Here is a 15,000-nt window from a genome sequence, read left to right on the forward strand (position 1 = left end):
CTTGAGACCAGTTCCAGCAATATCAGCCACCCAGACGCCGGTCCCTAGAAGCTTTATATGGAGCACTCTTACGTGTGACTGGCTACACCCAACACGTTAATTCTCTGTCGGTAATAGCATGGCGTAAGTAGACCAAAGGAAAAGTAATTGGGAGCGAAATAAGTGATATCTAATGTGGGCGAACATATATTGAAAGACTATAGTGAGTAAGGAAAGATTGTATATTAATTACGGCTACTTAGGCCTAGATGAACTTAGGAAAAATGGAAAATATAATCAAAAAAATGCAGAAAAGTGGAAAAAAAAGGAGTTAGAAGTATATTGAAAGACTATAATGAATAAGGAGTTAGAAGTATATTGAAAGACTATAATGAATAAGGAAAGACAGTATATTAATTACGGTAACGTAGGCCTATTTGAACTTACGAAAAATGGAAAATATAATTAAAAAACGCAGAAAAGCGGGGAAAAGAAGTTAGAAGTATATTGAAAGACTATAATGAAGGAAAATGTTAATAATATGTTAGTATGCTCATTATATTTACCTAGGCCTATATAGTCATGAATAGGTGTTAACTGATACCAGACTAATTAGAGAAAGGTGCAATTAGGTAACCAGGTGAAGAAAACGATAAGAAAGAAAATGAAAGTAGAAAATAGAAAAAATAGAAAGTAGAAAATAGAAAAAATAAATAATGATAATAATAAGAAGAAGAAAAAGAAGAAGAAAAAGACACAGGCAAGAAGAGAGATAGAGACAGAGAAAAGGAAGAGAAGCAACCGGTTAAGAGGAAGAGGAGGAGGAGGAGGAGGAGGAGGAGGAGGAGGAGAAAGTTGAAGGAGGAGGAAGAAGAGGAGGACAAAAGGAGACTGAAGGAGGGGAAAAAAAAAGGAGGAGGAGGAGGAGGAGGGTAATGAAGACAGCTTAGGAGGAGGAGGAGGAGGAAGAGGAAGAAGAGGAGGAGGAGGAGGAATCAATGGTAGTGGACTATAGCCTTAAAAGGAAGACTAACCACGAATGACTCACCTCCTCCTCCTCCTCCTCCTCCTCCTCCTCTTCCTCCTCCTCCTCCTCCTTCATGACTCCTAAAGGCTGTTGTTTTCGCGGACTGGCTCAGACACACACACACACACACACACACACACACACACACATTTATTTTTCTTTACAATTTATTTATTTATTTATTTTCTTTCTCCTTTTAATATATTTTTTTCCCTTTTAATTCCTTTTCTTTTTTTCCCCCTATTATTATTATTATTATTATTATTATTATTATTATTATTATTATTATTATTAATCTATGTATATACTAACATTGATAAAGCTGATTAACAAGTGTATGTATGTATGAATGTATATTATTATTATTATTATTATTATTATTATTATTATTATTACTCACATTCACTAATATTATCATTCATTCTCTTATTCATCAGAGAGAGAGAGAGTAGTAGTAGTAGTAGTAGAAGGAGAAGGAGGAGGAGGAGGAAGAAGAATGTTTATGTTGACATCATCATCGGATCAGAGAGAGAGAGAGACTACAACCCTTTCACTCTTTACCCTACTTCCCTCCACTCTCCTTTCCCTCCTCTCCTCCCTGTCCCTCTCACCTCTCCTCCACTTTCTCTCCCTCTCCCTCTCCCTCTCTCTCCCTCTCACATGTAATTCCTTCACCACTACGGATTTCTCTCCATTCCCTCCCCTCCTCCTCCTCCTCCGCCTCCTCCTCCTCGTCATAATGCCCCTCTCCTCCTTCTGTACCACGTTCCTCTTTCTCTCCATTACTTCACCCTCTCCCTCTACCTCCCTCCCTCTCCCTGCCTTCATCACTCCCTTCAATCTCCCTGCCTGTATCACCTCACGTCTCTCCCTCTCCTTCTCCTTGCCTCCTTCACTACACGTCTCTCGTCTCTCTCCACTCTCCCTCCCCCAGTATATCATTCTCCCAGTGTGTCATTCCCCCGATATATCATTCCCCCGTGTATCATGCCCCCCCTCACGCCCCAGTCTACGGCCGTACTCTGATTGGCGCCCTCTTCCCCCCCAGGCCGAGGGTGAGGTTGCCGCGCTGAACCGCCGCATCCAGCTGCTGGAGGAGGACCTGGAGCGTTCTGAGGAGCGCCTCAACACCGCCACCACCAAGCTGGCCGAGGCGTCCCAGGCCGCCGACGAGTCCGAGCGGTCAGTACCCGGCGCGGGCGGCGAGGAGGACCCCGACACGCGCGCCCACTCCCTGCTGTCCCGCATCGCCGACATCGGGGCGGACGTCGAGCGCCTCTTCGCCGCCCTCCAGGCCCAGCAGGCGGCGCAGGGGGCGCTCTGACACCCCCTGTGACGCCCGCCCGCCCGCGCCCCCTCCCAGGGCAGGGGGCGCGGGCGGGCGGGGGGCGGCGGGAGGGGACCGCGTGCAGGGCGACTCCTTGCTCGTGCGACGCCCGTGCGCCACACACGTACCGCACGCCGCCGCCGCCACCGCCGCCGCCGCCGCTCCCCCCCGCCGCGTGTACATAGCATCCCCGCCCCCCGAACCGTACTAACCCCCGCGACACGCCGCCGGAGGCCGATCCGGGGCGCCGCGGCACCCCGGGGGACTGGCTTAGGCCCCCTGTCCCGCCCCGTCCCGCGCCGTACCGATAGCGGGCGGGGCAGGGCTCCTGGGGTGTGCCCCGCCCCGCACCGCCCCGCCACCACCGTCACCGCCCCCGCCACGCAAGACACGGGTGTCCCCCAGGCTTCCCCCACGGGTGTCCATGCCCCGTGCTTACTCCAGCGGCCACTGGTAACGGCAGCACACACACACACACACACACACTCCTTCACCTCACCTTCCCCGCGGCCAGGATCTGTCCGCGGCCTTGTCTTGGGCCTCGCCGCCCGCGGGGTCACGCCCGGCGCACCCTTGCCCTTACCAGTACAAAACACTCACGCCTTTACTGGGGCTGCGGCCTTACATGTATACTTCTTAAGAATAGGTCGAGGCGCTCCCATAGTCTGGATCACTTTACGTCACTGCCACGCCCCTGAGCGGCTGCAAGTTGTCCCGAGTACCAAGGAGTCACATTACATAGATATTTGCTTACATACAGAATTGTTAAGGCTAGTGTAACGCCTTTCTGCCGGTCATTTTCCAGTTGAGAGTATCAGGAAGTCAGACCAAACCAGGATTAGCTAGCAGACTGAGTAAATAAGATAAGATACGGAAGATAGCAAAGATACAGTCATTCTTGTACCATTTCCTCTGCGTTCACGAGTAAATATTAACTTCTGAACCCACCCACTACCTACACAAGTAAATTAAACAAGCAGATCAATAGTAAATAAGACCAAGATACACTCACTAAGATAATACAGCATTCAATCTTCTGTCATCTCCCAAACCCGCGAATAAGGGAATCCAACCCTCTATACATCCCATTCAGTCCGTGTATAAGGGGATCAAGAGGCTATAGATGCTTCGAGCCGTGCAGGTGTGAGGTGCACTAATCAACAGGTGTATTTATAAGTGTTTCTATACCCAGGTGTTCCTCAGGTGTTGTGGGTCTCTAGTGGTTCTCATTACCGCCTTACCTGAGCTTACACACACACACACACACACACACACACACACACACACACACACGCACATAAGCTCTGTCTTCCTCGGCCATTCCCTTGAGATCAGTTCCAGCAATGTCACAAGCTCTCCCTTCCTCGGCCATTCCCTTGAGACCATTTCCAGTACTATCCCAATCTCTCCCTTCCTCGGCCATTCCCTTGAGACCATTTCCAGTACTATCCCAAGCTCTCCCTTCCTCGGCCATTCCCTTAAGACCAGTTCCAGCGGTATCACAAGCTCTCCCTTCCTCGGCCATTCCCATGAGACCAGTTCCAGTACTATCCCAAGCTCTCCCTTCCTCGGCCATTCCCTTAAGATCAGTTCCAGCAATGTCACAAGCTCTCCCTTCCTCGGCCATTCCCTTGAGACCATTTCCAGTACTATCCCAAGCTCTCCCTTCCTCGGCCATTCCCTTGAGGTCAGTTCCAGCAATATCAGCCAGCCAGACGCCGTTCCCTACAAACTTTCCGCGAACCAATTCTACGTGTCATTGGCTACACCTAACACATTCATCTCCTCTCAGACCCATAGATAAAGGAATAGAAGAGAACGTGTATGTGGAATTTAACAAAGGCGAGGAATAGTTTAAAAGCAGTCGTTGTTTGTTGTGTTGGTAAATGATTTAGATTCTTAGTGAGGGAGAGCTTGGTCGAGGCAGAGGTAGGCAGAAGTGTTCGTTGTCGCCTCATGATAACGATGTTGAAGAAAGGGAAGTAAACGAGATAGCGGGAGATAAGAGAGAGAGAGAGAGAGAGAGAGAGAGAGGCAGACAGAAACATCTAGAGAGAGAGAAACCAATGTAGAGACCACCTTACACACACACACACACACACACACACACACACACACACACACACACACACACACACACACACACATGAATCTAATCAGTGAAGGTGTTTGTTTGTTTTCTTGCATCAAATTAGCTTAAAAGATAAAAAAAAAACATCAAAGGTAATTAAATTTTCGTGATAATGAAGAACCACTAATGACCATAATAATAATAATAATAATAATAATAATAATAATAATAATGTAGGTTGTTATTTTTGTGGTAAATTTAGAAGCTCTTTTGACTTTATTTTTATTATTTTATGTGTGTGTGTGTGTGTGTGTGTGTGTGTGTGTGTGTGTGTGTGTGTGTTTGCTCAGTTGGGTTCATGATTGCTCCGTGAATGATTCTCTCTCTCTCTCTCTCTCTCTCTCTCTCTCTCTCTCTCTCTCTCTCTCTCTCTCTCTCTCTCTCTCTCTCTCTCTCATTCCTTCTTTACTTATTTTTTTTTGCTGAGAGAGAGAGAGAGAGAGAGAGAGAGAGAGAGAGAGAGTTTAGATATATATATAAGTTAGAGGATTAGAATGTGTGTGTGTGTGTGTGTGTGTGTGTGTGTGTGTGTGTGTGTGTGTGTGTACAGAGTCATCTTGGGGAGAGTTAAGATGAAGATGACTCGGGAAGAAGAGGAGGAGGAGGAGGAGGAGGAGGAGGTGATGAGGTTAAGTAAAAGGAAGGTTCTGTCTGTGTGTGTGTGTGTGTGTGTGTGTGTGTGTGTGTGTGTGTGTAACAGAGAACCACACACACACACACACGCACACACAACCCAAAGAGCTTCAAAACTTACACATAAAACAACAACCATGTGTGTATGTATGAACGTGTACCCAAAAACCTACATAACCACTAATATATATATGTATGTGTACGTCAATGTATGTATGTATGTACGTAACTAACAAGCAGAAATACCTGTCTTCCACCGGGTTGTGTGTACGTGTATGTGACGTGACCTCGCCCCCCCGTGTGTGTGCCCCGTGCCCCGTCAACAGTGCCCGCAAGTGCCTGGAGAATCGTGCCAACATGGAGGACGATCGTGTTGGCATCCTGGAGACTCAACTTGCACAAGCTAAGCATATCGCAGAGGAGGCCGACAAGAAGTATGAGGAGGTAATGAATCACGCACACACGCACGCACGGACATGGACCCAAACACACACACACACACACACTACCACAATACCACCAACCCGTTCTTTCCCCTACCATCACTACACACAACCTAACCTAACCTTCCTCACACACAGATACAGACTTCTACTACTGTGAAACCATTGAGCGAGGCGTTGTGGGGTTCCTTCCTCCTCGCTGCTCAGCCCACACAGCTCCTCTATCTCCTCCTCTCATACGTTGGGTTTAGGCAACATATGAGAGGGGAAAATATAGGTGCTGGGGCTATGTGGCAGAGTGGAGAAGAGGAAAGACCCAAGGAATCTAACACCACAACGGTCTCGCTAAATGGGTTCTCTAGATCACTACATACCCTTCTTTCCTCAGTCACCACTACCACTATTCTGTGTTAGTGGTGACGTTGAGGAGAGAGTAGTGGTTGGCACCCTCACACCCATCACACATATGTTTCCTCCTGGCACTGATGACGAAGAGGCACCAGCAGACCCAGCAGAAGAAGCAGAACTACCTCCTTCTCCGGGACTTCAAGACTGAACGAGAGGGATTGAATGACTAACCTCTCACTCACTTACTCAGGGTCGTTCTCAGCAGCCTCTCCAAGACTCTGCCGGCATGCTCACACTTCTCCTTCCTCCCCCAGTATGCGTAAGGTGCTGGAGAACCGCTCCCTCTCCGATGAAGAGCGCATGGACGCCCTTGAGAACCAACTGAAGGAGGCCCGATTCTTGGCTGAGGAGGCCGACAGGAAATACGATGAGGTGATGGCCGTGGCTGCATGCCCCTGCCCACGCCTGTGTCGCCCTTTAACCCATGTCCATTTGGCCTGACGTGTGACTGACCGTGTTTATGTCCTCTGTGATCGGTATTCTCAGCCGCTTCCGTCGTCAACATCAATTTACAAAGCCCTAAGGAGTGTTTTGTCACGTTCATGGGATAGAAAGATGCCTAACCTACCACCAGGGTCATAAATCTACCCCTGGAAATGCCCTAAAATTAGTCAAATCGGGGTCTAATTAGTGTTTTCTCACGTTCATGGGATAGAAGAATGGCAAATCTATCACCAGGGTCTTAAAGTTACCCCTGGAAATGCCCTAAAATTAGTCAAACCGGGGTCTAATTAGTGTTTTCTCACGTTCATGGGATAGAAGAATGGCAAATCTATCACCAGGGTCTTAAAGCTACCCCTGGAAATGCCCAAAAATTAGTCAAGTCGGGGTCTAATTAGTGTTTTCTCACGTTCATGGGATAGAAGAATGGCAAATCTATCACCAGGGTCTTAAAGCTACCCCTGGAAATGCCCTAAAATTAGTCAAATCGGGGTCTAATTAGTGTTTTCTCACGTTCATGGGATAGAAGAATGGCAAATCTATCACCAGGGTCTTAAAGCTACCCCTGGAAATGCCCAAAAATTAGTCAAGTCGGGGTCTAATAAGTGCTTCCTCACGTTCATGTATAGAAGAATGGGAAACTTACCACCAAGGTCATTAATCTACCTCCGGAAATGTCCCAGAACTCCTTGGAAGGCCTTGTCAAATGTGTGCTCGTGCGGCGAAGGTCTTGAGAATGCGGACAACAGTGTGTGCCGGGGTGATGGTTTAGGACAGTGGCAGGGCTGAGAACTTGTGTTAATTTGTCCTTTGTAGTATATAATGGACTTGGGTTATACGATTCCAAAGCCATTTTACCTTAGTCCTCCCTCACTCACTCTTCATGTCAAGCTGGAATAGTGGAATTAGATCCGTTTCAAGTTCATAAGTTTCGAAAATCCATAAGTCTTCAGCAGTTCCAAGTTCATAATGCTCACAAAGTTCTAAAATCCATACGTCCTTAAGTTCTGACGTAGGAAATCAAATACGTTCAATGATTACAACGTTCTAAAAGCCATACATCATAGTGCTAAAATCCATATGTGATAAGTTCATACATAGAAGATCACATACGTTCCAGGTTCACAAAGTTCTAAAATCCATGTCTTTAAGTTCTGACGTAGGAAATCAAATACGTTCAGTGATTACAACGTTCTAAAATCCATACATCTTAGTGCTAAAATCCGTATGTTATAAGTTCATACATAGAAAATGAGATACGTTCCAAGTTCACAAAGTTCTAAAATCCATGTCTTTAAGTTCTGACGTAGGAAATCAAATACGTTCAATGATTACAACGTTCTAAAATCCATACATCATAGTGCTAAAATCCGTATGTCGTAAGTTCATACATAGAAGATCACATACGTCCCAAGTTCACAAAGTTCTAAAATCCATGTCTTTAAGTTCTGACGTTAGAAATCAAATACGTTCAGTGATTACAACGTTCTAAAATCCATACATCATAGTGCTAAAATCCGTATGTCATAAGTTCATACATAGAATCCATGGTTTTAAGCTCTGACGTAAGAAATCAAATACGTTCAATGATTACAACGTTCTAAAATCCATACATCATAGTGCTAAAATCCATATGTCGTAAGTTCATACATAGAAGATCGCGTACGTCCCAAATTCACAAAGTTCTAAAATCCATGTCCTTAAGTTCTGACGTAGGAAATCAAGTACGTTCAATGATTACAACGTTCTAAAATCCATACATCATAGTGCTAAAATCCGTATGTCGTAAGTTCATACATAGAAGATCGCGTACGTCCCAAGTTCACAAAGTTCTAAAATCCATGTCTTTAAGTTCTGACGTAGGAAATCAAATACGTTCAATGATTACAACGTTCTAAAATCCAGACATCATAGTGCTAAAATCCATATGTTGTAAGTTCATTCATAGAAGATCACTTACGTCCCAAGTTCACAAAGTTCTAAAATCCATGTCTTTAAGTTCTGACGTAGGAAATCAAATACGTTCAGTGATTACAACGTTCTAAAATCCATACATCTTGGTGCTAAAATCCGTATGTCATAAGTTCATACATAGAAAATGAGATATGTCCCAAGTTCACAAAGTTCTAAAATCCATGTCTTTAAGTTCTGACGTAGGAAATCAAATACGTTCAATGACTACAACGTTCTAAAATCCAGACATCATTGTGCTAAAATCCGTATGTCGTAAGTTCATACATAGAAGATCACATACGTCCCAAGTTCACAAAGTTCTAAAATCCATGTCTTTAAGTTCTGACGTAGGAAATCAAATACGTTCAATGACTACAACGTTCTAAAATCCAGACATCATAGTGCTAAAATCCGTATGTCGTAAGTTCATACATAGAAGATCACTTACGTTCCAAGTTCACAAAGTTCCAAAATCGATGCTTCCTGATCCTGACCTCACCCCAACCCTCCTATTAGAGTATAAAATGTCTTGCGTCACCAGCCCAAACCCAGTCCATTGATCCTACGCTCAGCCCCCCTCTCAGCCCCCCCAGACCCCCTCCACCACCCCGGCGCACCCCAGGGACCTGATAACGTGTGTGTAGGGGGGGCGGGGTGGCTTCAGGAGGAGGAAGAGGAGGATTTAAAGGGGATCAGGGGTTTTTAAAGGGATCGAGGAGGGAATGAAGTGTGTTTTAAAGGGATTGAGAGGTTAGGTAAGGGATTAAAGAAGAAGGAAGAGGGAGATTAAAGGATCCAGTGCTGTTTTAATAGGATCGAAAGGCAAACTAATAGGATTCAGTGTGTTTTAAAGGGATTGGGGGGGAATGAGGGGGATCCAGTGTGTTTTAAAGGGATTGTAGAGGATGGAAGATGGAATTTGAAGGATCCAGGACTGTTATAATAGAATCGAAGGGTAAATTAAAAGGATCCAGTATGTTTTAGAGGGATTATAGGTCAAATATAAAGGATTCAATGCCTTATGGTAGGATTGAAGGGGGAAAACGAAGAATCCAAACCCTTACAACAGGATCGAAGGTAAAATTAATAGGATTCAGTACATTTGAAAGGGAATCAAGAATAAATTTAAAGATTCCAGTGGGTATAGAAGGATTTAAAGACCAAACACAAAGGATCCAAACCCTTACAATAGAATCAAAAGGAAAATTATTAGGATCTAGTATGTTTTCAAGGGAATCGAGTAATTTTAAAGGTTCCAGTGTGTATAGAAGGATTTAAAGACCAAACACAAAGGATCCAAACCCTAAATCAATAGAATCTAAGGGATTTTTAAAAAGATTCAACCCTTAACAATAGGATCAATGGAATTTTCAAAAGGATTCAACCCTTAACAATAGGATCAAAGGGTTTTTTAAAGGGATTCAGGACTCCACATTGTTACTATTGCACTCCTCACCTCCCCTCTTCCTCCACCACCACCTCCACCCCCTCACTCACACTCTTCCACACTAATAGAAAATTCTCCACCTCTTCCAGGACTCGATGTGTGTGTGTGTGTGTGTATGTCAACTTAATCCTCCTATTCTGTGATCTTGTATAATACCGTGATTGTGTTGGTTGGGTAGATAGGTAGAGTGATTAATATTAGACAGGTAGAGTGTGTGTGTGTGTGTGTGTTTAATACCTGTAATTTGATTTTTGGTATACCTGTTTTTTTCTTGTCTTCTTCTTCTTCCTCTTTCTGTATTCTCTCTGCTTCTACCTTCCTCCTCCTCCTCCTCCTCCTCCTCCTCCTCCTCTTCCTACATTCTTACTTTCACAATATCACTTCCTCCTCCTCCTTACCTAATTCCTCTTCCTCTTTCCACATTCCTCCTCCTCCCTTATCTCTTCCTTATCTCCCCCTCCCTCCTCTCTCTCTCTCTCTCTCTCTCTCTCTCTCTCTCTCTCTCTCTCTCTCTCTCTCTCTTGACCTGATTTTCTCCTTACTTCTCTCTTTCTTTCCCTTTCCTTCCCTCCCTCCTTTCTCTTCCTTCCTTCCTTTCTTTCTTTCTTTCTTTCTTTCTTCCTTGAGTGAATAACCAATAACAGATATATTTATGTGCTATTACTATTATTACTATTATAATTATATTCCCTCAAAATCACCTTTACATATCTTTCTATATATTTACAGTAAGTTCTGTCTATCTTTCAGTTTATTTATGAAGCTCTAAAAACTGCCATCAGTCTATCAATATATACAGCAAGTACTTCTATCGATCAATATCTACAAAAAACCGCTAATCAGTTAACTATGTATATACAGCAAGCTCTCCCATCTATATCTTAAACCGTACTGGTGTTACCTCTCCCAAACCAACACTTACACAGCCTCACCCACCACGCTCCCTCACTATCTGTCTATCTATATCTTGAACCGTACTTGCGAACCTCTGTAACCAAAACAAACACAACCACCACCACCACCTCCCTCGCTATTTCTATCTATATCTTGAACCGTACTGGCCTAACCTCTCCCAAACCAACACAAACACAGCCTCGCCTCACTATATCTATCTATCTATATTTTTAACCGTACTTGCGAACCTCCGTAACCAAAACAAACACAACCACCACCACCACCTCCTTTACTAATAGGCCCTCTTTGACCCCCCTTCCAACGCAACACAAACTCCCTTACTATCCGTATCTATATCTTGAACCGTACTTGCGAAACCTCTCCCAAACCAACACAAACTCCCTTACTATCCATATCTATATCTTGAACCGTACTTGCGAACCAAAACAAACAACCACCACCTCCTCCCTTACTAATAGCCTTCTTTGACCCTCCTTCCAACGCTTCAATCAACAGGTCGCCCGTAAGCTGGCCATGGTTGAGGCCGACCTGGAGAGAGCCGAGGAGCGCGCAGAGAGTGGTGAATCGTAAGTCTCAGGGCGGGAAGGGCGTTAGATAAGAGTGAGGAGGAGGAGGGAGAGGCGTAGTATATAGGGCACAGATAACGATAGATAGAAAGAGAGTAAACGAGGAACGAAGGATAGATAATAGATAAGGATAGTATAGGGACAGAGAGACAGAATAAGGAGGTATGCAAAATTGGTGATAGCTAGAGAGAGGTAAAGGGAGAGAGAGAGAAGTAACCGACGGAGAAGGAAAGGAAGAGAGAGAGAGGGAGAGATAGAGGTATGTAGAGAGAGAGAGAAAAAGGGATAATTAAAGAGAGAGAGAGAGAGATCAAGGTGTGTCTAGTTACTTGCTCTCATGGACTGTATCTCTCTCTTTTTTTCTCTCTCATTTTGGTATTTAGAGAGAAAGTGAGAGAGAGAGTGTCATGCATACTTATTTGCTCTCTTGGTCTGTATCTCTCTCTCTCTCACTTTTTAGAGAGAGAGAGAGAGGAGAAAAAGTGAGCGAGAGAAAGGAAAGTTAATCAGAATTTCTCTCTCTCTCTCTCTCTTGTTAATACTGATATGCTTGCTGTTTTTGTTGTTTTTTCTTCGTTTTAGTGTGTGTGTGTGTGTGTGTGTGTGTGTGTGTGTGTGTGTGTGTGTGTGTGTGTGTGTGAGTCATCCATTATCAAAGCCACTATCATTATATTTTCATCATTATCTCCAGTCTTTTATCATTATATATTTTCTGGCTGTTGGTGGTATTGATAATAGCTCTCACACGCACACAAACACAGGTACACATGGATACGCACACACACACACACACACACACACATACACACACACACCTGGGTACCTGAGTCTTCACACCTGCATTGCCACGCCCACTAAAGATTAAAAAAAAAAAGTCATATTTGTATAACTTGCGTATCAGAAAGCAATTATTTTTATCTATTGTTTTAACTCCATTACAGTGCTTAATTATCTTCTATACTCAAATAACTCTAATAGAATCTGGAATAGTACCAGTAACTCTAACTTCACTATTATTGCTATTATTACCATTATCATCTATCACTATGGGCAAGGTGTGGTTATATCAGGTACCCAGGGAGAGGAGGAGGAGGAGGTGTGCCGAGCCCCTCACCATTGCATGCTCTTATGATATGTCTGCATACGCGATTTATTTCTCCATTATTATTGATTTTATTTTCCGTGTAGAAGCATTGTAGCTCTGGCGTGTTAGTGCGTGTGTTTGTGTGTTTGTTTCTCTTCGCAGGACACCACTTGCACGGCTGTGGATGGTTTGACGCTAATGGTTTTGTTTCCTTTTTTTTATTTTCCTTTTTTTTTCCAGCACTTGGTCACCATCATTTTTTCTCGCCCTCAGTTATTGGTTTTAATTTGTATATTTCTCTTATTTTTGTTGTTTTTCCAGCACCCACAATCACTTTTTACATTATTTTTTTTCCCTAAATTATTTTGAATCTAATTTGTATATTTTTCCCCATTCTTGCAGCACCCAATCAGCACCTTATATATATATTTTTTTCTTATACACCCTCACAGCATATACTGGTCCACCCGTACACACACACACGCACTCCCATATACAGTCCCTCAAATAGCACAGTTTCCAATAGTTCAGTTTTGGTGTTATGTCAATTTTCCGAGAAGATTTTTTAGGATTTTCAAATTTTCCCGACGAGAAGGAAATTTTGAAATCCTAAAAAGATCTATGACAATCTGTATAAAAACAGAACCAAACTATTGGAAACCGTACAATTTGAGGGATGACTGTATTTTGTTTGCCCACTTACAAATGCACACACACACACACACACACACACACAGTTTTTATGTTATGTCTGATTCATCTGATCATTTTCATAATATATCAGTTTCTGTTATTTTGTTTTTCAACTTTAAGAATTCATTATTTTTTAGTATGTTATTTTCTGCATTCAAAAGTTATTAATTAAAGTTCCATATTACATTTAAAGAAAAAATTCACCCACTCATGAATTATATCCTCAGTAATTTTTTTTTTATATATTAATTTCAAGTTGTTTTATTTTATCTTCAAACTTCATAACTAATTTTTCTCATTTTTATCACCCTCATAAATTATTCACTATATATATTTTTTTTGCACATACATACGCACACACACACGCACATAGGCCTACATTTTTTATATTATTATTTTCCTTTATCTGAGTTTGCTGAAAGAATAACATTGATTATTTAGTCCCATAATAGTCATTTTAACCTAACTTCATTTACATTCAATTATCTTTTTTTTATTCTCTGAACAGTTTTATTTTCGTTGATTTTTAAAGTTTTTGTCAAGTTTTTAGAAGAGATGAGAGAGAGAGAGTGTGGTTCCTTCTCTCTCTCTCTCTCTCTCTCTCCCTCGCTCGCTCTTTCCCCTCCCATCTCTCTTGCATGAAGTTAGCGTACATGTGTGTGTGTTTATGTGCGCGTGTATGTGTGTGTGTGGTTGCTTGGTGTGTTGCCTCTCTGTTTCCTCCTCCTCCTCCACCTCCACCTCCTCCTCCTCCTCCTCCTCCTCCTCCTCCTCCTCCTAGAACAAGCCGTAACTAATGGAGATGAGGAAGGAAGAGGAGGAGGAGGAGGAGGAGAAAGTGAAGGAGGAGGAGGAGGAAGGCAGAGGAAGAGGAGGAGGAGGAGGAGGAGGAGGCCACAGCAACCACCACAACCACACACCACAATCACCACCACCACCATCACCTCCACCAAAATGCATGCCTCACCACCACCACCACCACCACCACCACCACCACCACCACTTTCAACACCAATAACAACTCCATTTCGCTTGCTTGTGGTGGTGTTCGTGTGACCCTGTACCTGCCTGCATCACCATCACCACCACCACCATCACCACCACCACCACCACCACCACCAGCTGGCTCGCAAATGTGTTATGTTGGAGAATGATTTAGAGAGGGCAGAGGAAAGGGCAGAGGCAGGAGAAGGGTAAGTGACCTGACCTTTTTTTTCTTTGACCTTGCTTTCCTGTATTTTATTTTATTTTTCTTTGTTTTTTTCTGTTTTTTCTTCCTTTTTTTCTTATTTTTTCTTTCCCTTTCTCTTATTTTCTTTCTTTTTTTCTCATGCTTTTCATTTTCTTTTTCTTTCCTTCTCTTCCTCTTCTGTTCCCTTTCTTTTTTCTTAACTCTCTCTCTCTCTCTCTCTCTCTCTCTCTCTCTCTCTCTCTCTCTCTCTCTCTCTCTCTCTCTCTCTCTCTCTCTCTCTCTCTCTCTCTCTCTCTCTCTCTCTCTCTCTCTCTCTAAGACTCAACCACCTCCATTCATATTTTCTCTCTCTCTCCTTCCCTCTTTCTCTTCTCTCTTCTCTCTTTCTCTACCTCTCTCTCCCTATCTATCGATCTATCTCTCCATCCATCTCTATATAAGACTCAACCACCACCATCGCCACCTCCAGCAAGGCCAGTCCATCAACCTATATAGCATGCTGTGTGTGGTAGCAATATAGTATAGGAGTAGTCGCTAGCTGTGTGTGGGGTCAAGTTCAAGTTTGGGCGAGTCTTGGGTCAACTTGGCCTCGGTTTGTTGACGTAGGAGTTAATGAAGAAGGTTATGGGTTAGTTAGGTTATTAGTGGTATTGTTAGTATTATTGTTAGTGCTATTGGGTTTATTACATAGAGGTTTATATAGGGAGGTTAAGCTTAAGATATTATTACTACCACTATTATTAGTATTATTATTAAAATTA

General features: G+C 43.4%; 1 protein-coding gene across 1 annotated transcript in view; it reads left to right on the forward strand.

The window, feature by feature from the left end:
* Positions 1-15,000, forward strand: part of LOC126985628 (tropomyosin) — a 66,456-nt gene that overhangs the window by 33,001 nt on the left and 18,455 nt on the right. Inside the window, exons 4-6 of the mRNA XM_050840783.1 lie at positions 2,055-2,188; positions 6,203-6,320; positions 11,200-11,271. Coding sequence (XP_050696740.1) covers positions 2,055-2,188; positions 6,203-6,320; positions 11,200-11,271 — 324 coding nt within the window. The remainder of the gene's footprint in view (positions 1-2,054; positions 2,189-6,202; positions 6,321-11,199; positions 11,272-15,000) is intronic.

The sequence above is a fragment of the Eriocheir sinensis genome, chromosome 60, assembly GCF_024679095.1.
Source record: "Eriocheir sinensis breed Jianghai 21 chromosome 60, ASM2467909v1, whole genome shotgun sequence".
Classification (NCBI taxonomy): domain Eukaryota; kingdom Metazoa; phylum Arthropoda; class Malacostraca; order Decapoda; family Varunidae; genus Eriocheir; species Eriocheir sinensis.